This window comes from Anabrus simplex, chromosome 4 (assembly GCF_040414725.1).
Source record: "Anabrus simplex isolate iqAnaSimp1 chromosome 4, ASM4041472v1, whole genome shotgun sequence".
NCBI classification, from domain to species: domain Eukaryota; kingdom Metazoa; phylum Arthropoda; class Insecta; order Orthoptera; family Tettigoniidae; genus Anabrus; species Anabrus simplex.
Window position 1 is genome coordinate 231136670 of NC_090268.1, and position 24874 is coordinate 231161543.

At 37.3% G+C, this 24874-nt stretch overlaps 2 protein-coding genes across 3 annotated transcripts in view; one reads left to right on the plus strand and one right to left on the minus strand.

The window, feature by feature from the left end:
- The window catches only part of LOC136871809 (zinc finger protein OZF), a 44208-nt gene extending 30760 nt beyond the window's left edge, over positions 1 to 13448 (minus strand). The window contains exons 1-2 of one of the 2 annotated variants that reach the window (XM_067145415.2): positions 13230 to 13448; positions 10839 to 13078 (exon numbers count right to left, since the gene is read on the minus strand). In XM_067145415.2, coding sequence (XP_067001516.2) covers positions 11621 to 13078; positions 13230 to 13361 — 1590 coding nt within the window. In that variant the 5' untranslated portion in view covers positions 13362 to 13448 and the 3' untranslated portion in view covers positions 10839 to 11620. Of the gene's footprint in view, positions 1 to 10838; positions 13079 to 13229 lie in introns of those variants that run through there. The other variant, XR_010859824.2, reaches the window with a different exon arrangement.
- Positions 13449 to 13813: 365 nt separating this feature from the next.
- LOC136871810 (putative methyltransferase DDB_G0268948) overlaps positions 13814 to 24874 on the plus strand; it is a 149933-nt gene continuing 138872 nt past the window's right edge. The window contains exon 1 of the mRNA XM_067145416.2: positions 13814 to 13922. The gene's annotated coding sequence lies outside the window, so the exon portion shown is untranslated. The remainder of the gene's footprint in view (positions 13923 to 24874) is intronic.

The window sequence follows — 24874 nt, forward strand, 5'->3', positions numbered from 1 at the left end:
ACTAATTAACATTACAACAGTCAAAAAGCTAAATGAAATTACACAACATATTTTCTTCTGCTCACCTCATCTACATCCAAATTAACATCACAACTATTGAAGGGGTAATTAATTTCACACACATTGTTTTTTCTTCGTTCTCTCCTTCTCCCTTAATTTTTATTCCTTAACATTTCATTCTCCTCTTGTTTCACACATAACACCACAAGCTCTACTCAACATCGCACATTTTCCTTTCTACTTTTAATACAGAAGCTACAACCGTGTCCACCTGCTAATATAACTATGTTTCTGACGAGTACTTGTCCTCGCTCTTAAGTGCTTTAAGAAATGTTGCCATCTTATCTTTTCACATACGATTAACAACTTCAACAGACAACCAACTTTGAATTTTAATTTAAGCACCACTAAGAGTGACTTTTATCCAAAATATTAAGCTATTATAAGCTCCTTACGCCATCCCCATAATAGGTACCATATTTACCAGATTTCATTTCAACGCAGCAATTTACGTATTCATTTTAAACTTTAATAACCCATTACTTGTTACCACATTTAAAAACAGGACATTCGTAATTATCTAAGTCTTTCACTTGCTAGTCTAGATTTAGATATTTGTACCTACAACAGAATCCTCTTGTTTATATTTTAGACTTTCGTTAATAACTACGAATTAGAACAATCAGGATTCTGATGTTTCATTCTTTCAGGTATGAGATATTTAAGCTGATGATGCCCTAATTATGGGCAAAACATGTCTCTATATCTAGTATGTTAAAATCAATTTATTAAATTTAAATTAAAAACTCTTATGTATTGAATAGGTGGATTTTATAATCTAGTATTATTCTTTGACTTTTAGTACATTTCAATATGGACCATAACGTGAGATTTGTAACATTTAATAAGTGGTATGTTCTGAGCTGTCAGTGGAGAGATGGTGTGGAATGACATTAGTAGACGAATAAGTTTGGGTATTATTTTTAAAAGTAGGAAAGATCACAACATATACACCAGCAGGAAAAAATATCCAAACACCATGAAGTAATGTAGAATATGGAAATTTTGGCAATATATTTGTTGAGGCAACATATTTTATCACTTAAATGTACGAGACTATAGGTTAATACACGTGAGAAAGGCCAATAAAATTGTGGTATGCTGATCCATTAATAACCTGTGTAATCGCCTGAGTGTTGAATGCAAGCATGTAAACATGCATGCATTGTGTCGTGAAGGTGCCACTTGTTAGCTTGTGGGATGTATTTCCATGCCTGTTGCACTTGGTTGGACAATACAGGGATGGTTAATGCTGGTTGTGGATGACGCTGGAGTTCTCGTTCAATGATGTTCCATATGTGCTTGAATGGGAACAGATTGGGTGATCGAGCAGGCTAAGGTAACATGTTGACACTCTGTAGAGCACATTGGGGTACAAGAGCGGGATGGGTGCATGCATTATCCTGTTGGAGAACACCCCCGGGAATGTTGTTCATGAATGGCAGCACAACAGGTCGAATCACCAGACGGACATCTGCAGTCAGGGTGTATGGAATAACCACGAGAGTGCTCCCGCTATCATAGGAAAATGTTCCCCAGACCAGAACTCCTAGTGTGGGTCCAGTGTGTCGACACCACAGACAGGTGGAATGCAGGTGCTCACCTGGCAACCTCCTAACAAACACATGTCTATCACTGGCACCAAGGCAGAACCGGCTTTCATAGGAAACACAACGGAACTCCATCCTCCGGTGAGATCTTGCTTGACGCCACAGAAGTCACAGACGACGGTGGTTTGGTGTAAATGGAATGCATGCCGCAGGGCGTCTGGCTGGGAGCTGTCGATACTGGCCTCTTCTTCATCGTAAATGCATTCTTGATCCACTCACAGTCTCTCCATCCAATCTCACAGGTAACTAAAGCTTTCGCACAGTAAAGCCCATATTTAAAGCAAACCTCATGTGCAACATCATGGGGCTACTACTAGCACCACCCTAATGCAATTTGCAGGGAATCTGAATCAATGTCATCTTTCAGATGTACAAACACAGCTACAAACGTTCATCAATCTCACACAACCCCTTCTTGGTGATTGGTTACTTTTTCTGCCAGTGTGTGTGTGTATGTATGTATGTATGTATGTATGTATGTATGTATGTATGTATGTATGTATGTACGTATGTATGTATGTGCTTCACATCTCCTGAACCACTGGAACAATTTGAACTAAACTTGGTACATTTATGACTTATTATCAGAAGACAAACAGCATAGGTGTAAGACGCCTCTAGCACCCTTAGGTAGGGGTGAGAAATTAAAAATAATCGGAAATAGTGTTCAATCCACAGTTTTCAGGGTCACTGAGATGAATAGTGACATTCCGAATGTCGTTTAAACCCAAGTTCTGCCTCCTTTGGCATAGGGGGTGGGAAAAGGTAAAAAAAGGAAATGTTCATAATGACTGAGATAATGAATGTTTGTGTGTATGTTCCAGCATAGTTATGGACCAAAACTGATACAAGTATGACTTATTACCTGGAAAAAATACTGTGGGGGTAAGAGACCCCTTTCATCTCCAGGGTAGCAGGTGAAATGTAAAAATAATCAACAACCGATAATTATTTTATTTATTTGTCTTTTGTAGTGGCTAAGTTAGGACTAATGGTCCTCTCTTACACTTAACCCCATCATTATACAAATAATAATTTAAAATAAACTAATTTGTAATATAATTCAAAATAAATGCATCATAATAATTATACTAATATTTACATATCACTTGTCAAACTACTAAATGAAATTTAATGACAATTTAGCATGCACAAGCACACCCACACACATATACACGACTCCAATGAGTTATTGCTGAGGATGTTGGAACAGAGTTCCATAATCTAGCTCCCGTCATAATAAATGAGCAATTATAGGTAGCTGACCTGCTAAAGGGAATAGCAAATGTAGTAACAGAGCGTGTATTATGCTGATGAAAAGAGGAAAGTTATGTTAAATTTGATGACAGGTACTGGGGAGTTCTCTCAGATAGTGATTTGAACACCAACACGGCTACATGAAGATTTCCGAGTTCTTCAAATTTCAGAAGAGAAAGCTGCTTGTAATAAGGTGTGACATGGGGGTCATAGCATAACAAAACTATAAATCTGATGCAGGAATTCATGGTCCTTTTTATCTTTTTAATTTGTTCTTTTGTTGCATCTATGAATACAGTATCACAGTAATAGAATATAAGAGATCTAATGTTTTTATAAGCCCAAATTTCATATTTAATGGTAAAATGTTTTTGTGGTATTTCAGAGGATCTATACTTGGAAAAATGCAATCATAAATCTGGTACCAAAAACGTACCCTAAGATATGAGTGACGTTCATTCTAATTTAGGTTTTCATATATAACAACACCTAGATTATATACCGAACTTTAATATGGAATTTTGCTACCAGAGAGAGTGAGAGAAGGGATGTCTAAAGTCATGTATATTAATTTTGATTGTCCACCTATAATGGCTTTTGTCTTGGAGGGATTTATTCACATAGAGTTTTCACGAGTATATGATGATATATTTTGTAAGTCAGCATTCATTCTATCAGTTGCTATATGAATATTTCCCAGTTTTGTGTGATAATATATTTGGAGGTCATCAGCATATATGAGGGGGTACCAGAAAAAAAAAAAAAAATTATTTTTTAAAAGCTATATACCATATTTTCAATTTTTTTTTAAAACAACCTTATCCCCTTCAAAATACTCTCCATTACAACTAATACATTTGTCCCACTAGTGCTTGCACTGTTCGAAACTTTTTTTTGTAATCATCTTGGGAATATCCGTCCAAAAAAATATCGTCACTTCAAATCAAACATCAAAACAATGCCGATTTGATTTTTTAATGCCAAGGGCGTAGTTCATTCAGAGTTTGTTCCCCCAGGTCAGCCCGTGAATCAAACCTTTTATTTGGAAGTTTTAAGAAGATTGCACAACAGTGTGGCTGACAACTCCTCCATCGTTTTCTTCTTTACTTCTTCAATGTTGTCAAATCGGTGTCCTTTCATGCTCCTTTACATGCGTGGAAATAAGAAAAAGTTACACGGAGCCAGGTCAGGCGAGTAAGGTTCATGGGGCAGTGGAACCATGCCATTTTTAGCCAAAAACTGTCTAACAGATATGCTGTGTGTGTAGGTGCGTTGTCGTGATGGAAGAACCAATCTCCTGTCTGCCACAATTTTTTTTTTTTTTTTTTTTTGACAAACACCATTGCACAATCTTCTTAAAACTTCCAAATAAAAGATCTGATTCACGGTCTGACCTGGGGGAACAAACTCCGAATGAACTACGCCCTTGGCATAAAAAAAATCAAATCAGCATTGTTTTGTTTTATTTGATGTGACAAATATTTTTATGGACGGGGTAACAATAACGTCCTCCATTAGCTTGACTGTTGCTTTATTTCTGGGTTGTAACCATAGTACTGTGACTCATCACCAGTAATGATCTTTGACAGAAAATCTGGATCAGTTTCATGCTGTTATTTCAAAATACGACATGTTTCAACTCTACGTTCTTTTTGATTGTCAGTCAGAATCCGAGGAATAAACTTGGCAGCAACCCTTCTCATTCCCAAATCTTCCGTTAAAATTTGGTGAACCAAGCTCCAAGATAATCCAGTAATCTCTGACAGTTGATCAATTGTCTGTCAACGGTCTGTGAGCACAAGCTCTCAAATTTCCTCAACATTTTCGTTGATTCGGGCAGTTGATGGACGTCCAGAATGAGGATTGTCATCAATCGACATGTCGGCATTTTTGAACTGAGAAAACCACTCGTACACTTGAGTTTTTCCCATAGCGTCATCTTTGTAAGCTGTTTTCAACATTAAAACAGTTTCAGCAACATTTTTATCGAGTAGTACACAAAATTTCACAGCTGCATCTTGTTCACTTAAACTTGCCATCATAAAAAACAAAACAAGAACAAAACAGTGCTACCAAAAACAATCTTTGCACATGAACAGAACAAGCCAGGTCGACAACACAGGCAGCACTGAATTGGCAACGATTTGCGCTATACATGCCTAGCAGAAGAAATGCGTACTACACAAGCTTTGCCCATGGCAATGTTATTCCGGTTATTTTTGGGTACCCTTTTGTATATGATAATTGCAATATTTCAATCGAGATGCTTTGTCATTATCTATTAAGGAAACTATTATAGTTTTATTTTGAGTCCACCTTGTCAATACACCTTATAATAATAGACAATTATTAATTTAACATACATGTTTTGGAAAATCATCCATTCCCTTCATCAGTGATCATTTTTACAGAATAGAAAACAAAAATTTCACAGCTGCATGTTGTTCACTTAAACTGCCATCACAAACAACAAAACAGCGCTAGCAAAAACAATCGCTGCACATGAACAGAACAAGCCAGTTTGACAACACAGGGAGCACTGAAAACAGTGGGCAAGAGTGAGGAAACACGAGAATAATGTTGAGGGGAAAGTATTGAGATGTTCATTTGTTTCTAATATGGATCATTGAAAATGTTGAAAGAGCAAAAGCAAAGAAATAGAATAGAGCCGAGTTGTAGATAGGAAGAGGAAGAGACGGGAGGTATAGTGTAGCCTAAGATAGGACTGAGGGATGTGGAATGGTGGGTGATTTCTGGAGGGAATTTGGTGAAAAATAAAAAAGCAAGTTTAGAGTACTTAATAAATTTTTATTGAAAATAGGAATTAATAGATCAAATAAATTGTATGGTTTTTCTGATATCTCATTACGGTTGAAATTAAGCAGAGAGCCCTTATTAGCCATTTTTAAGATTTTAAAATCTTGATTGATATTTGTGACTTTGTGGTTTGAGTCCATCGTATGTTTTCCCATAGCTGAAAACCTATTATATTTAGATGATTTACATGTTCTAAGTACCTCTTTACGTTTCTACCTGTTTGGCCAATATAGGTGGACATGTTTGGCCAATATAGGTGGACAGACAGCTACTATATTTAAGCATATAAACATCTGATCTACATAATTAATTATTATTAATTGAGTTTGTGTTGTGTAGAATTGATGCATTATTATTGTCTATTTTAAATATATATATGTTAGAAATCTTATGTATCTGTGGATTATTAAAAGTGAAAGTGGAAAATAAGGTTTTGTTAGTTTTTTCTTCTTTAGTGAGGGTAGTGGAAAGTCGATGTCTGACTTTATTTATCATTCCTTTCATGAAATGATTATTATATCCGTTGGACTTGGCTATGTTTCTGATGGTGTTTAATTCATGTATAAGATTTCTTTTAAACAATATCTTTGAAAATTGTTTTATCCACCTGGATCAATACTATAATCCCAATTTCAACCTCAATGAGATATGATAAAACCAAATACTTTATCTGACCTATTAATTCCTATTTTCAATAAAAAGAAATTAAGTACTCTAAACCCCCTTTTTTCTTTTTCCTCCAAATTCCCTCCAGCAATCACCCATCATTCCACATCCCTCAGCCCCATCTTAGGCTACACTATACCTCCCTTCTCTTCCTCCTCCCATCTACAACTCAGCTTTATTCTATTTCTTTGCTTTTACTGTTTCAACTTTTCAATGATCCATATTAGAAACAAAGGGACATCTCAACACTTTCCCATCAACATTTTTCTGTTCACACGTGTTTCAGCTGAACAGTCTTCAAGTGCTGGTCTTTTATGAAGTGCATTCTTCAAATTGGAAGAAAACTTTGAGAACTTACACATGATGTGTGATCGTGATGAGTGTTTAACATTCTACTCTTTACTTGTCTTGCACCAAATATGAACACACACTTGCTTCATAAATTTTATCCATCTATAAATTCATGTCTTGCCTTAACTTTAATGATTTTAACTGATGACAGTCTCTAATAAGACCAAAACTAGTTTCATCAAATATATGTAACTTCTATGGACCTGTGATTAGTACCACTATATGAGGGACACCATGGTTCTGGCTTGCCTATGATTAGTACTCACTATATGAGGAACAACCCGGGATAATACGAGTCCCTGTGGTTAATATACTTATGTGATGAACACCATAGGTTTGCGCTGCCTGTAAATGGCGCCGCAATGTGCGAAACACCATAGGTCTGTATTACATGTGCGAAATTCACTATTTTGAGTAGTACCATAATGTGTGGAATACTGCGAGTCTATGCTACTTCTGATTAGTACCGCACCATGACAAATACCATGGTTGTGCTTTCCTAATGATAAGTACCATTATGAGGAGCCGATGACTTGGATTTGGGACCCGTTTAGACTGCAAGCATCATCGATTCAGTATTGTGCTTTAGAAGTGGTCCCTTAGTCAGTAATACTATTATTTTATGTCAGTTTCTATGAATGTGAGGCACTGCGGGTCGGATCCACTGCATGTTTTAAATTCATGTCCATCCATTCAATCTTGTCCGACTCGTTGGCTGAACGGTCAGTGTACTGGCCTTCGGTTCAGGGGGTCCCAGGTTCGATTCCCGGCCGGGTCGGGGATTTTAACCTTAATTGGATGATTCCAATGGCACGGGGGCTGGGTGTATGTGTTGTCTTCATCATCATTTCATCCTCATCACGACGCGCAGGTCGCCTACGGGAGTCAAACAGAAAGACCTGCACCTGGCGAGCCGAACCCGTCCTGGGATATCCCGGCAATAAAAGCCATACGACATTTCATTTCATTTCATTTCATTCAATCTTCATCCTCACGTTCTGAATTTTGGTCTGTGGAGGATTTTGGACTTTTAATTTGTCATTACATTTCGTTTCATTTCATACCATTAGGGGCCGATTACCTAGATGTTAGGCCCCTTTAAACAACAAGCATCATTAACAAAACCTCACAACTTTTAAAAATGAAAAGAAATTCACCAGTCACAGAAGTTTTCGTCTCACGTTGACCGTAGCGAATTTGTCGATCATATCTTCATAGTTCTAGTTTTTTGTTTAGTCTTTTAGTAGATGCTGGACAAGCCATTCTTCTTTAGAGATCATGATAAAAAAGAAAGGGACACCAACATATTGTTAGCCAGTTGCGATATCTTGAGAAAACAAAATGTCATACTGAAAAGATTTGAAAATGACAGGTGTTCTGTTATGTTAATAATAAATAGTGAACATTGGTTAACAGGGTCATAGCGATATCAGACTCAGAACGCCTTGAAGAAGAGAAAGAACATCTCATAAGAACCCTTATGAGAAATGGCTACTTGCTCAATAACATCTGACGAGTCTTTAGAAAAACAGAAGAAAACAAAGAAAAGTAAAGGTCACTGTAGAAGAAAACAACGGGAAAGACGGACTAACCGCCCAAAAACAGCAATACTTTCACACATTAGAAACACTACACAGGAACGGCAAGATACTGGATAATAATTTGACATAAAAACCATCTATAAACTACACCGGAAGCTAGCCCGTTATCTACCACCAGTAAAAGACACAATAGAACTAGAGGCTCCTGGAGTATACCACATTAAATGTAGCTGCGGAACGTGGTATGTTGGTGAAACAAAAAGTCTGATCTCTACCTGCCTCAGAGAACACATCCGTCACACCAAGAACCAAAACACAAGATATTTCAGCTGTAGGTAAGCATTCCTACGAAACAAAACATGGAACATAATTTGAAAAGACCAAGATCCTAGCAGCTATCCCTTGGAATTTTGAAAGGAAAATCCGTGAGGCTATCGAAATTAAGAAACATCCAAACAATATGAATTTAGAAGAAGGATATAAAATCAGCAATTCTTGGATGCCTATCGAACATAGATTAAGACATACAGACCACAACATAAACACGCAGGACGAACCTTCAATTACATAACAGTGCGGCCAAGCTCCACTACCTGGCTGTGACACATACTTTCCAGAATTCTCCCGAGACAGCCAGGGGGCTTATGTCAGCCAGAAAGGGTAGGATAAAAAGACCAAGGTCAGGAATCACTCTTGTAATGTGATTGCTGCCTGGGAGACTGATTACCTTGAAACGAGTAGGAGTATTTCAGTCGCCATGACAAAAATGACTGCAATGTATTCGAAACGTCAGTAAACTGTACGTAATGTACAGAAAACAACATGGTTCAACCCGGAAAAAGAACTAAATAATTCTACACTCTTCACTTCTTCGATACGAAACCTTTACGTGGCTGCATTAATTATTCGGTCAACTGGTAATGAAGCGGTGTTGGTTTCTGCTCGTTTAACATTTTGTCATCTTCACTGAACACATTTAGACAGAATGTTCGTTATGTTTCTTCTACTCTGAATTATCGAAAACTTCATTTAATGATGTGTGTACCCAACATTTAAATCTGTCCAAACAGATACCTGCATGACAATAGAGGCAGTACTGTTCTTTGATAAGTGCATTGACTTCCTTATGCTTCCATGGGAGCAATAGCGGGTAGTGGAAACTTAAACTGTCTTCACGCATAGTAATCTTTGTTTTAACACATATAAGACCTGTTTTATCCCCATCATTCTGGATACCCTCAATGATGTTGCTGATTTGAGGAAAGGATTCCAACTGCACACTGTGAATCAAAGTCAGTTCAGCTTGTTTTAACTCTTAAAATGTCAGAGAGCCAGAAATTATTGAGGTATTTCCTTTGCATTATTTGCAAATCTCCTAATCTAACCTATAACGCTCACAATCTGTAAAAATGTGCAGCTTCTGAATCTTTCCAGGTTTATTACAGTCAAATTCTTCTCGGCTATTATTCTCTTCTCATCTGCTTCATCTTTGCTGGAGTTACAAGGCCATTCTTCTTCTGTAAGTCACAGCCATTCAGACCCCTCCCACAATCTTGAAGTTTCTTCTTAAGTGGGTTGCACTCCATGTTATCATCATGTGTGATGTCCACCTCTTATTCCATTTTCATTGAGACAGGAGATTGGTCTCTGCCGACATGTTCCAAAGGGTTTACAAATTATTTGCAAGGGAGAACTAATAAATAATAATCGTATAGCCTCAGCTACCGTGCGCAGGCATTTCAATTTGATGCCATCTGGCTGTCTGCTCGTCAATTTTGACGTTCCATTTTACTCTACGCCCACTAGATGGCAAACCATGTATATCGAAACTCTCTTGGGCGTCTATGGCTGAGATTTCATTAATTTTGTTGGGTAAACACCAAATGTGTCACCAGAGATCTTTTACATGCCGACATCGTACGACACGGAGTGTCGAATGGACTTTTTACCGCCCTTCAAAAATCTGACTACCTCTGCCGGGTTTGTATCCACTATATTGGGATCGTGAGGCCGACACTCTACCACTGATCCACAGAGGCAGCTAAGGGAGAACTAAGTAAAATTGATTAATCTCCTTGTGGTGTCCACCAGAATCTGACCTTGAATGTTTTTTATTTGATTTTTAAATTTTTTTTTGCAAGTTGCTTTACATTGCACCGACACAGACAGGTCTTATGGCGATGATGGGACAGGAAGGGGCTAGGAGTGGGAAGGAAGAGGCCGTGGCCTTAATTAGGGTGAAAATGGCAAACCATCTTCAGGGCTGCCGATAGTGGGGCTCGAAACCACTATCTCCCGAATACTGGATACTGGCCGCAATTAAGCAACTGCAGCTATCGAGCTTGGTAATGTTTGGTTTAAAAAACAAAACACAACATACCAACCTTAAAGGCACAGTCAATTAGTTGTCATCTTTCTGTTCCCAAGATAGCAGGTGAAGTTCTGTGGCATTTCAGGGTTTTTGAAAGACTCTGCATCACTGACTTCTGGTACATTAAAGAACTCCTATGGAATGAAACACTGACACTCTGGCATTAAAAACTACAGCATTTGAAGAAATTTTAAACAAATAACATTAAAATTAAACAGAAAATAGCCACCAAAAAAGAAGATTGTCTTATACATAAGAAACTAAACCAAAATTCTTCTTTGTCACAACAAAAAAAGTCAGCACTAGGAGTTTACATAAAAATATAGGACAAAGTAGCAAGTGGTGAACTCTATGCTACTATGCTATGCCTTCTTTTAGCACCAACCACAATACAGGGTCCTCAACGAGAGACCAAAAATGTATCTTACCTAGGCTGCAAATGCACATACATGTAACTAATAAAGAAAAGAGACCACATGAAATGCCACTAAATACAACATTCAAATTAAGAATAGGCCTGTGTATGAGCAACTTCAGCATGCTCAAACTTCAAGTGTCAGGAACTGTTTTTTGCCTCCCTTATCTACTCAGGTAATACAACCTCCATCAAAAGTCTTACTTTCAAAGGAAGTTCATTACCATATCACAGGTGAAGTGTTTCTACACAATATGTTGAAAATAATTTATGTTGATATATATACTAGACCAATTTATATCAAAGACCAAGGCAAGAAACATTTTATTATAAATCATACTGACTCTTCCACTTACAGCATGACTCATTTATGATGCTGAGAAGTGTACCTGACACCTACATTCACACAGCTTAACTTTGGTTCCACACAATTTAAAGCGAGTAATATACAGATCAGTGTTTCAAGAAGAAATAATGGATATCATGAGGAATGTCCACAGAGATTATGTATAATATAATAATCAGGTACATATTAATTAATAATGTTAACATACGTGCCAGGTACTAAATTAACATAGGTAGTAGTAGCTGTTGCAGGATCCAAATTATCACTCCAGGTAACCTGTGCAACTTGACTGACAGGCAGAGTTTGTAATGTATGCAGATCAGCCACATTAATACTCTGTATTGTGTCTGTCTGCAAGACAGTTTGTGAGGAAGCTGTCTGAATTTCTGCTTCCACAGGTACTACAACTTCTGTCACTGTTTGTGCCAGATGTTCCTCAGATCTACTTTCCTTCGTAGGATGTTTCTCAGCAATATGCTTTTCCATCTTCAGCCTCCGACTAAATCCTTGATTGCATATATTACAACAATAACTCTTAATTCCAGTATGTGTGCGGATATGAGCAAGGCAATTGGACTGGTTTGTAAAGGTTTTGTTACAAAAACTGCAATCAAATGGACGTTCTCCAGTGTGCTGACGGATATGAACTTTGTAATCATCTTTCCGAGCAAATGACTTACCACAATACTCACAGGAATGAGGTTTTTCACCAGAGTGAATACGGGCATGTCTGTCAAGACGAGACTTGACAGCAAATGCCTTGGAACACACTGAGCATGCATAGGGTTTGTCTCCTGTATGGGTCTTGATGTGAATAACTAGATCTTTCTTACGAGCAAAATGACGTCTGCAAAAAAGACACATAAAGGGCCTTTCTCCAGAATGTACACGGCAGTGTTCTTCAAAATAACACTTATCGACATAGGACTTCCCACACTGCTGACATGTAAAGGGACGTTCTCCACTGTGTTTCATGGAATGCACTTTGAGGGCACTTTTGGTACGGAATGTTTTTTTGCAGTCTTCACAAGGCCATGGCTTTTCTCCAAGATGAATTAACATATGCTCAACACGATGACTGAAAGCTCGAAATCCTTTCCCACATAGTGAACAAACATATCGTTTCTTATTTTTGGAAGCAGAGTCTTTCATTGTCTTTTTCACTTTTGTACTATCATTTTCACTACCATTCACAACATGGAATGGTTTTAATCTTTCTTTCCCATTCTCATCAACTAATTTCCCTTCTTCATTAATAATGAATACATTTTTAAATTTTCCATTTGCACTATTAGGATTGTCTCCATTACATTTTTTATCAGCGATACTGGTTTTACAAGATTCAGTGAATGAATTTCTATACACATTTGCAGTCTCATCAAATTTGCAAACAAACTTAGAGCGAAGAAGTTGCAGTTTTATTTCAATAGTTTCATATTCCACAAGTAAATTGAAACAACAATGACAAATTAATTCACTATGAAGGTCTATGTTACATAGGTCTCTGGCCAATATCTGTCCAACTTTTTCAAAAACTGATACTTGTGACTGACCTTGTTCAAGTTTTAGTTTTCCAAATATGTTAAAACTAACGTCATCCTCTTTTGGGAAAAGGCCATTGCATATTAAACAATGCTGAACATTCTGAAATAAAGTAAAACAAATCTAAATAACCTACTGAATGAAGAGTGCTTTGAAAAAAATATCTGTAATGATTACATTCATTTTGGTAATCATGACATTATGTTTACGGAATAGTGCATAAGATTAGATAAAATTATTTGTCAAATTTTACCTGTGGAGAAGAACTGATATTTACATCTTCCTCGGAATTATCTTTATTTACATCAGAGGTTAGACAATTTTTTAAACCTTCCATTGTGGAATCTGTGCCATCTCCTTCTGCAGCAGGATTTACACTTTCCATTATAATATTTTCGGTGACACGAACATGAATCTAGCTCGTACATATTAATCGCTACGATCCAAATTGACATTCATAACCAAACAACACTAGGAGGGCACGAGCGTCAAAGTAAACAAGTGTCACGCGTTGGAACTATGGATACCAATGACACAAATATAAATATCCCAAGTCATTGAAATAGTTACGTCAGCTGAGAAGGAAAAGAACCGATTCCCTTATTTCGATTCAGTAGTCACCAAGTTCAATAATGTTCACATTTCAAATGGCAGTTAAGTATCGAAATACTGTGGAGAGTAATTTAAAAAATGGCAAACACTGCTTACTAAAATCAAATACAGTAGAGACTGTCGCTACTGTGCTAAAATACGTCGCGGTACATTCGTAGTGGGGGTTATTTCGTTAGTTTGGTTGGACAAATTGATTACAGTATTTATCAGTGTCACACGGTCTGTCAGATCTTTAATGACGTGCGATGCGAAGGTACATGGATTGGTCAGTGCACGTGATTGTAACGAAGGGGCGTTGCATTTGCATTTTCCTGTGAGGATCTGAGAATTACGTGTGAGTACTGCGACATATTGCTCATGAGTATGCGTTAGGAGAGAATGTCTTGACGGTAGTAGGTATGCTCTGGGTCTGCTGCTGAAAGGGTATACGTGATACTAATGAACGTGCTTGTGTAATAATTCTGTATATAGGAACGTATGGCTCGGAGTTCTGAATAGAGTACGACACTGGAAATGTTATGAGCATTTTCTTCACAGATAGTTGTCATATAATATTGTAGACAGTAGTTATAGCGATAAAAAAAAAAAGACCAACCGCACCGTTAACATACGGCAGAACAGTTCCGTGTTAACCTTTAAAAAAAAAAATTAAAATTATGTACCGGTACTGTGGAATGGAAGGATATGTTCAAGTTGAAGTGAGTGTCCCAGGTTATTTCCTAAGAGGTCGTGTGAATATGTAGCCTACATTTGTAATTTTCTCCTATTGTTCGGTATCATGATAATAGCCTCGGGTCCTGCAACTTCATGTTGAATCTTACTACGTAACAGATGCTATGCTAAATCAAATAGTTTTCTGTACTAATACCGAACAGCTCTTATCTTAAAAATATTGGGTGGAGTGCGAACTGCGAATAGTGACGGTGGTGACATCTAGCAATACCGTGTGGCAAGCATGGGAACTGCATAGTGCATACTGCTGCATATAATACTCATCTTTGCTACAGTTGAGAGAAATGCGTCTGCACTCACTGGAAATATTTGTTAAAATAACTGAAAATACGTGAACAATCGTAATAATTAATGTAAATTTAAAACATGAAATACTTCCTCCATAAACCTCCAAACAAGCATTATACCAGCCGTGCCTTTCGCTGTGTCTTGAAAGTTAAAAAGCAGAATTCGTTTGAGGAACCACACAACCTATGGGAGGAATATTTAACAACTAGTCTTCCTCTTCTTTCTGGCCTTTTCCCAGTTACCTAAGATCAGCCCTTTGTATGGACTTGGCCTAGTTTTATAGCTGGGTGCCTTTTCTGACACCAATCCTCTGTGGAAGGATGTATTCACTATTGTTCTGTGGTGATTTGTTCTGTGATGTGATGCAATTAAAATCCCCAACTCAGCCAGGAATCTTACCAGGGCTTTCTGAACTGAAGGGCAATACGCTGACCATTCAATGGTGGTGGTAGTGATTATTGTTTTAAGAGATAGCAAGGGCGCCCATACCCGAGGGCAAGAGGGGGCCGCGGCCACCCTCTAGCTCTCAGGGAAAGACAAAAATCTAACGTAGTCAGGTGTTTTTCTTTTAAGAAAGTGATTTAAAAGTCGGTATTACGGAGAAGTGATAGTACTGCACCCCACCAACAGGCAGAAGATAACGTGGGTGTTATTCTAGTGCGGAATACAAGTCACCATTCGTCTTCCAATATATTAAAAATACTACACACCCCCAGGTCTAGGCCCCCCTCTAAAAACTCTCATATGGGCGCCCATGAGAGATAGTACAACTGGGCAACCATCCTCTATTAACATTAGTCAGAAAGAAAATGGAAGAGGTCCAACACTTTGAAGAGTGAAAGTATCGTCAAAAGAAATAGGAGAGCCATGAAGCGCTGACCATTCAGCCAAAGCACTGGATGGGACAGATAACTTAACCATTTAAGTTACATGCTTTATTAAGGTTTCGGAAAAGACAAGCTGTAATTTAGAAATAGAAGTTATGGTCCATTAATTCTTCTTCTTCTTCTTCAGTACGGTCTATCTCCTCGGATTCTACAAAGCAGCTCACCTCGTGTTATCCCGATTTTTCTGTTTTTTCTCTGAAGACAGAAATAAATAATATTGTGCATATGTAGAACATATAGGAGTTAGTGAGGATATTGCCATCAAGTGAACTACGATTTTCCTGACAAAGAAGAAGTGTTCAGGATTTTCTACTCGTTCACAACTTTATGCTTGAAGAATTATCAGTCTTAGGCCTACATACTGAATTTGTTCTATTGACGCTCAGTCCTATGCTAATAATACACTAAAATAATTTTCTTACAGTAAAAAAACTGAAGCTGACGGGATTCAAAACTTCTGTCTTCCAACTTCAAGGCTACCTCAATAACCATTACGCTACAGGCCCACAATCTTCAAAGTGAAATTTATTATACTTAATACTGTGGACCCTCAAGTTTGAGTGCATTAAGAGTTCAGTATTTAATGTTATTGGTTTTACGTCCCACTAACAGCTCAGTATTTGAACGACATCTTAATATAAAGGGCATAAAAGGTAACCTCATCACAGATGTGAGGTCATGATTTTTAAATACTTGCAATCCTTATCAGTCCCCAGGTAATTTGTTCAGCGCATAACTTTTTACTTGGAATATCACTGCAGTGTAAGACTATGATCAGTTATAAACAACACGCCAGTGTGCCGAGAATCATACAAGTGTCAATATGCTATCGCAGAGTTGGCCACACCATACCATGTAGGTAGCAGCACTATCGACTTTATCTCTGAAAACTGTCCAGTGTTGGTACAGTGAAGTAAACTTATTTATGCTAATGACAGACTGGAAAGAAACTATGGTATAAGGCACTTTGTTGCTCTTGGTTTCCACCATGAACTCTGTATGATTTTCCAGATATAAACCATGATTATAAACTGTGCAAGAAATGCTACAACTGATACCACACCAACAGCTGTACACTAAGAGTGGAATCTTTGTCCAAGTTTTTGCACCTCTGATTACCTTGCAGAATGCTTATATTGTACCTTTTTATTTTTTGGCCATTTGCTGCACTCATTAAATTATTAATATCACAACGAGAATCTAGAAGACACTCTACAATATTGCTAGCACCTTATTGGACCAAGCTATTCAATAAATGTTTAGAAACAGGTAGAATCCCGGAGAGCTGGAGGACGTCCCACATAAAAATGTTATATAAGGGAAAAGGAGAGCCTGATGATGAAAACTTGTGTAGAGGGATAGCGTTAGAGAACAGCATCGTGAAAGTATATACAAAAATCAAAAACTTAACGAATTAATAGATGATCATCTCCCAGAGGAACAATTCGGGTTCAGGAAAGGCAGAGGAACTCTACAAGCTGTCGCTAATTTACTAGATGAGGTGCAAGAAGCACTTAAGCATCAAAAAAGGAAAATTTTATGTTGTATTCATTGACTTTAGCAAGGCCTTTGACTTGCTCAACAGATTAAAATTAATGGAAAAATTAGACGGTATGATGAACTTAAGATTGTAATAAATAATCTTCTAGCCTACACTAGTGTGAGAATAGATGATGGAGTATCTTCTCTTCCCCCATCACTCAAACAAACGGTGTGTTACAAGGAGACCCCATTAGCCCTATGCTTTTTAACATAGTTACAACAGACATCACAAGAAGGATAATCTGTTGACAGTGCTTTATGCCTATGCAGATGACATGACAATAGGATCGAGAAACAGAAGACCTTCAGATCGCAGTAGATAGATTACAGGAACAAGACAGTCTGTATGGTTTTCAGAAAAGGAGGAAGAATAGCAGCGACAGATAGAATTTCATATGCAGGGGTAGACTTGACTACAGTAAATAAGTTTCGCTACCTCAGCATCACTCTACAAACGTCAGGATCTTCGTTCAAAATACATGTGAGGGGAAGAGCAGCAGCAGCAATAAGAGGAATTTACGATATACAAGACACAACAAAAATATCAATAGGCTCGGCAATGAAACTTTTTCATGCAAAGATACTACCCATTCTGACATATGGCATACATTTAATCTGGGACAAACTATCAACATCAGACCTAACTACCCTTGAAAAAGTGAAAGCTACCTTTCTGAAAAGAATATTAGGTATTTCTAAGACATCTCCATCTAGACTAGCTTATGAATTAGCTCAGGAGTCTTTCCTTATCGAGGACCTTAGATATCTTTCTGTGCCATTGACACTTCAAGCCATTGCTCACCTAAATCTGAGGTTAAGCAAAAGAGAAGAAATCTGGCCGGAGTTCTACGTGACAGATGCCATGACAAGCAGAGACTGAATGGGCCAAAATAAGAACATGCGCAGTGCTATCAACAGGCTGGCTGTACACGGATTTCATCATAAGCTATGTGTAAAAGAGATATACCACGAACCAAACGACGAATGCGTGTGCAAATTACGTGGGAAAATATGTGAACGATACCACTTCAGTAAGTGTGGCAAAAGAGAGAAGACCTTACATGAATATAGTAAAGAGTAGAACAATTTATATATGGCCATTGGATGCAATAAAACTTTAAAATTAATATCAGAGACCATGAATTCCTCGTGCATTGTTCAGTAATTGAACCTCAGCCAACTTTAGTTTTCATGCTGCTGACCCTGTGAAATAATTCTGACAGTACAGCTGATTGTGGAACATCGAAATAAAGAACAGAATCCAATGCATATTACATTTGTCAATCGAGAAAAGGCATTTGAAAATATTGACTAAATCAAGCCTTCAGGATTCTGAAGGAGATTAGAATCAAGTAAGGAGAAAGAGGAGTTAGCAACTTTCTGCATTAAGATCAAACTCTGGTGATATGAATTAAAGTACTGTTTATAAAAAGAAGCAGCCATTTAGAAAGTTGCAATGCAGGGCTGTCATTTACCTACCCTTCTTTTTAATCTGGAAATTAAAGAGAAATTTGGAATAGGGTCCCAATTTAAGGTGTAGAATATGTAGAGTGGAGAAGCAGTTGAATGATCTAGAAGTAAAAGCTAAAAGTAAATATGTAACACAGTTGGAATATTTCCAAGTGAACTCAGATCATGTGGGAAATGCCAGAGTAGAAAATCACATCTTAAGGGAAATAAATAATTATGTTACTACTTTGGAAGTTGACTAACCAGGGGATAAACGAGTAACATTTAGCTAGGATGAATCATAAGTGAAGTCAGATTGGAAAGAGTAGAATGATTTGATGAAATTTGATCAAAGATAGATATCAATTAATATGACAAATCTCGACACATCCAGAACTTGTTCATATACTGTAGTTTTTGAGGGAAATATGAGATATAAGAATAGAACAGAAGGCCATACAGAGTTACATCAAATAGATTTTCCACTCTAGATGTTGACTGGAATAGTTATTTAAGAACATAAGCTTGGAATAGCATGACGTGTAAAACTCCATCACATCCAAACCAAACATGACGCTACAGCCCTGACAGGCCTTGGCCTAACAAGTGACCGCTGCTCAGCCTGAAACCTGCAGATTACAAGATGGTGTATGGTCAGGACATTGAATTCTCTCGGACATTATTCTTGGCTTTCTAGTCCGGGATCATTATCTTACCGTCAGATAGCTCTCCGTTTGTTTCCATCTAGGCTGAGTGGACCTTGAACTAGCCCTCAGATTCACCTAAAATTGCCTGACTTGGCTGGGAATCAAATTTGTGGCTTCCAGATAAGAGGCAGGATCGCTAGCCCTTGACCATAGGGCCAGCTTCTACATCAGATCATTCTAGAGAATAAGGAGTCTTAGGACTTTGAATTGTTATGGTAGGTTAAATAATATGCAGAGGGAAATGGATGGACTGATATTACGGCTGTGAGCTTGCATCCGGGAGATAGTGGGTTCGATCCCCACTGTTGGCAGCCCTGAAGATGGTTTTCCGTGGTTTCCCATTTTCACAGCAGGCAAATACTGGGGCTGTACCTTAATTAAGGCCACAGCCGCTTCCTTCCCAATCCTAGGACTTTCCTAACCCTTCATCGTCGTAATACCTATCTGTGTCAGTGCGACGTAAAGTCAATTGCAAAAAAGACTGAAATTAGGTATAGTTGGTGCAAGTGAAGTACGTTGGCAGGAAGAGCAGGATTTTTGGTCTGGCAACTACAGAATAATCAACACAAAATCACACAAGGGAAATGCAGGAGTTGGTTTAATAATGTATAAGAAAATAGGGCAGTGGGTAAGCTACTACGACCAGCATTGTTAACGAATTATCGTTGTCAAGATAGACACCAAAGCAATTCCCACCACAATAGTGCAGGTCTATATGGCCACTAGTTAGCAGATGATGAAGAAATCAAAAGAATATATGAAGAGATAGAAGATTTAATATAATATGTAAAAAGGGACGAGAATCTAAGTGATGGGAGACTGGAATGCTGTGGTAGGCCAAGTTAGAGAAAGTAATGCCATGGGAGAATTGGGACTGGTACAAAGGAATGAAAGATGAAGTCGGCTAGTTGAATTCAACACTGATCATAATTTAGTCCTTGCTAATACTTCGTTCAAACACCACAACCGCTGGCTGTACACATGAACAAGACTTGGGGATGCAAGGAGGTATCAAATAGACTTCATTATGATTAGGCAGAAATTCAGAAATGAGATGTTGGATTGCAAGACTTTCCCAGGAGCAGACATGGACTCTGACCACAACATGGTGGTCATGAAATGTCATTTGAAGTTGAAGGAATTGAAGAAAGGAAGGAATCCAAGAAGATGGGATCTAGTTACTGTAAGTTGAAAGAAAAGCATGTGAGGGATTGTTTCAGGGAATAGGTTATTGCCCAAGGACTAAATGAAAAAACTGAAGGATACACAGTAGAACAGTGGACAGTCGTGAAGAATGAGATCAGCATGTTCACTGAAGAAAGGTAAGATCAAGTAAGAATCAGTGGATAACTAAGGAGATATTAGACCTGATTGATGAATTGCAAAAATACAAAAATGCATTAAATGAGGAGGGCAGAAAAGAATACAGGCGATTAAAGAATGAAGTGGATAGAAAGTGCAGATCAGCTAAGAAAGAATGACTGAAAGAGAAGTGCAAGGACGTTGAAGGTTCTATGGTAAACTGGTGTGCTCTCACTGGACTAACAGGGCTAGGCTGGTCCCCTGATTGTGTTGTTTTCCCTCAATTATATCGATATTTCAAATTGCATCAGTCAGAAACTTTTAACATAACATCTGTGTACCTCCATGTGACCACTCAAATATTTATTCGCTTCTCTTAGTGCGCGTGTGCAGATATGAACTCATCCACTCTGCTGCTTGGCAGTATTGGAAGGGACTAGGTTTAGTTTCCTGGTCCTCTTTACTAGATATAAGTTCCGTATGCACAGGCTTCCTGTCGTAATAATTTTTAGTAGCCCCGTGCCTATTAACTGGAATTCTTTAGTGCTAAATATTTGTAGTGGATTATTAGCTAACAATTCTAGTTAGTGTTTTAGTACAGTACAACAATGATTTCAAGCAGTATTGTGTGGTTCACACTGTGCAATGAACATGGAAAGGGACTCGCTACGTGAATCTAGTCCCTTGCCTAATATGTCATCGGCCGCGAGGAGTGGGGCTTCCGTACCTGGACACACAATCCAGTCACACTTGCCAACAGTCAAAATGTTGTATTTTGGATCGTCTGTTAAATATTGCCTTTGAATTTTTAGTATAAGCATGACATTATAGTACAAGGTAGACCCATTCTGATCATTAGTATAAGTACGCAATGAAGACGTATGTTTGTCGTTTCAAGAGATTCTTTAAAATGGTTAACTGCATACAAATCTAAAAAATTATTTTGCTGGCCTTGTGTTCTCTTCAAAATAGATAGAGAAGTATGGAATAGTTCTGGTTTCTCAGACATCAGTAATTTTTTTAAAGGGATCTTGATCAGTCATGAAAAGTCTGTTTCATTTATCTGCAGTATCGTTGAATCAAATCAAGAATAGACTTCCAGTTAAGTGAACAAAACAGAAGGGATGTTTCAAGGCATAGTGCCGAAGTTGATTCCAACAGAGAAATAATGAAACTATTAATTGATGTAATTTGCCCATTAAGAAAACAAGAGCTACCTTTCATAGTTCACGAGGACCACAAGGAATCTCTTAATCGGGGAAACTATGTTGAGTTCTTGCAGTTATTATCGAAGTATCATATGAAATTGGACACACATTTGTAAAATGCAAAAGTATTTATAGGCATATCAAATTGATTCCAAAAAGACATTATTCAAAGTGTCAGTGACGTAATTCTAGACACAATAAAAGATGCGCCTTTCATTGAAATGATGCTTGATGAAACTACAGATGTTTGCAAAATTATTGCAACTTTCCACTGTAATTCGCTATGTAAAAGAGGACAAAATTCAGGAGAAATTTTTAGCTTTCATTGACGTCAGAGAAGAACGCTCTGCTGCTGCATTAAGTGAACAAGTTTTTAAACCGTTTTCAAATTTCAATGTCAGGACAAGCTCTTAGCTCAAGGGTATGACAGGGCAGCAACATTTTTTGGTCACTTAAATCATTTCCAGGCACTAGTGAAGAAAAGATGCCCAAATCAGTTTTCGTACATTGTTGTGCACATCAGCTTAACTTAATCTTATCTCAATTAGTTAATTTTGTAAAGAAAAGAAAAATATTTTTTAAGACATTTGTTTCTCACTCCTCAAAGCACATGCACACATTGAAGTTATCGAAAGTAAAGTAGGTAAAGGGAAATTGATGAATAATTAGAAAACATCTGTATATTTTTAGACCAATACGATAACAAAAATCTAAAGCTCAATGATATAGTTGAAGTAAAAAACCCATTATATGAAATATTACCAAAATTACTGCAATCACTAAATTTAAATCAATACAACATTCTAAATAATCTTAAATTATCATCTTCCAGGACCCCTTCTATTTTAAAAAACACAACTCCTACCCTGTCCGTCCCCACAATCCCACCACTACCAATAACACATAAACTTAACACCCCACCTAATCCCCAACCTCCACCACATCCACCTCCCATAATCTCACACCGTTATAACATCAGAAGCACAAGTATCAGGTATCAACTACTGATTAACACTATAACAGTCAATATATATATATATATATATATATTTTTTTTACCTCTCCTTTAATTTCATACACTTAATACATAATTCTCCTCTTATTGCAGACTTCAAACCACCTTTTCTTTTTCAACTCTCTATATAAAAAACCACAGTCACACCTCTCAGAAAATATTAACACAGCTACTTACCATCGAGCACTCTTCTTCACTCGTACACACTTTGAAAGGACTAGACTTATCTCTTCACACGATATTGGCAACAAACTAGCAACTATCAATTTTATTTTAAACCCCATTTGGAATAATCAGAAGATCTTTCCTTCATCATTGTCCTAAGTTTCAAGCCGTTTAAGCTCTAGTTTGATTTCTTACACCCTCAATCCTTTGCAGAACGCCTTTTAGTAGACTTGACTGTGTTTCCATAGAACTATATTGTTGTGGCTACTTATAAACACTACTACTTGCCATCAAACACCCTTCCTCTTTTATACGTACTTTAAGAAGATTACAGAATTATCCCATTTCACGAGATTTAAAAAAAAAAAAATCTCACATCGTTGTAACACCAGTAGCACAAGTATCGGTCATTTCAATGCTACCATAGCAACTATTTAACACTATTACAATCGAAAATTAATGAAATTACACAAAATGTTTTCTCTCCAACTCAACTTTACGTTAACCATTTAACATTAATAAAGAGGTAAGTGAATTTACACACATCGGTTTTTTCTTTGAACTCTCCTTTCCTCCAAAATCATTCCTTGATACGTAAATCTCCTATTGTTACAGACTTTAAACCAAATTTCCCTTTCAACTCTACACAAGAAGCTACAATCGCTCCTTCCAGCTAATATTTAACACAGCTGCTTACCATTGAGCACTCTTCTTCACTCGTACTTTAAGAAGACTACAGATTTATTTCTTCACATGAGATTTACAACAATCTAACCACTTTATATGTTATTATAAACCCCACTTAAAGTATCAAGCATTTCCCTTGCCCCTACAGCATAATTTGAGTGAGCGGCAGAAACGTCTCATGACTAGCTTTAAAATGTATTTAAACTCCACTTGGAGTAATCAGCAACATTCTTCATCATTATTCTGACGTTTGAACTGTTTAGGATCCAAACTTATCTCTAATGCCCTCAACCAACACAGGGCATCGCTTTACAAGATTCAACATAGCAATTTGCGTTCTTATAGAACTGCCCCTATAGCATAATTTAAGTGAGTGACAGAAACGTCTCGTTTCTAGCTTTAAATTGTATTTAAACTCCACTTGGAGTAATCAGCAACATTCTTCATCTTTATTCTGACGTTTGAACTGTTTAGGATCCAAACTTTTCTCTAACGCCCTCAACCAACACAGGGCACCGCTTTACAAGATTCAACGTAGCAATTTGCGTTTTTATAGAACTGCCAATATGCAACTTGTTACCACATTTTTAGACTAGGACATTCAAGAAAGTGTATAAACTACGTCTATTTGTTTGTAAGACTTTATTAAGACTTTATTTTTAAGAATATCTTAACTATTTCCTACATCATCCTCACATTCATTTGTAATTTTTTTTTTTTTTTAAATCAACCACAATTAAGAACAATCAGGATCTTGATTTTTTTATCTTTCAGATTGAGATTTAGGCTGAAGTTGCCCTTAAATAAAGGGAAAAACATGTCCCTATAATTTAAAATCACTTTTTATGTATTGAATAGGTGGAATAAATAAACATTAATATTTCTTTGACTTTATAGTAAAGAAGCTTTCTCCAACAGTGGCTACAACATGATAGAACTACAACTCCAGGAATGTGAATCCAGTGTATAAAAATAAAACAGAAATCACGATTTTTGAGGATTATTGCTGACAATCCGGACAACTGGGTTGCAGGCACTTTTGTTTTTGCTAAAGGCTATTTAGCATCTTATGAAGAATTTCAATTTTTCTTTTCTTCTGGAAATGTTTAGCTGTATTTAACTCACTGGTATGTTATTAAACATTCTCCACACTGACTTTTGATATTAAGTCTTGCATAGAGCAAGTGAACGAGACCATTTCCTGCATTCAAGAATATCAACATAATTTTGATGCAATGTATGCAGCACTAGAAGAAAGTACTGAGAATAAACCTCTTAGAACCGGATGATCCAGAATGAGATAT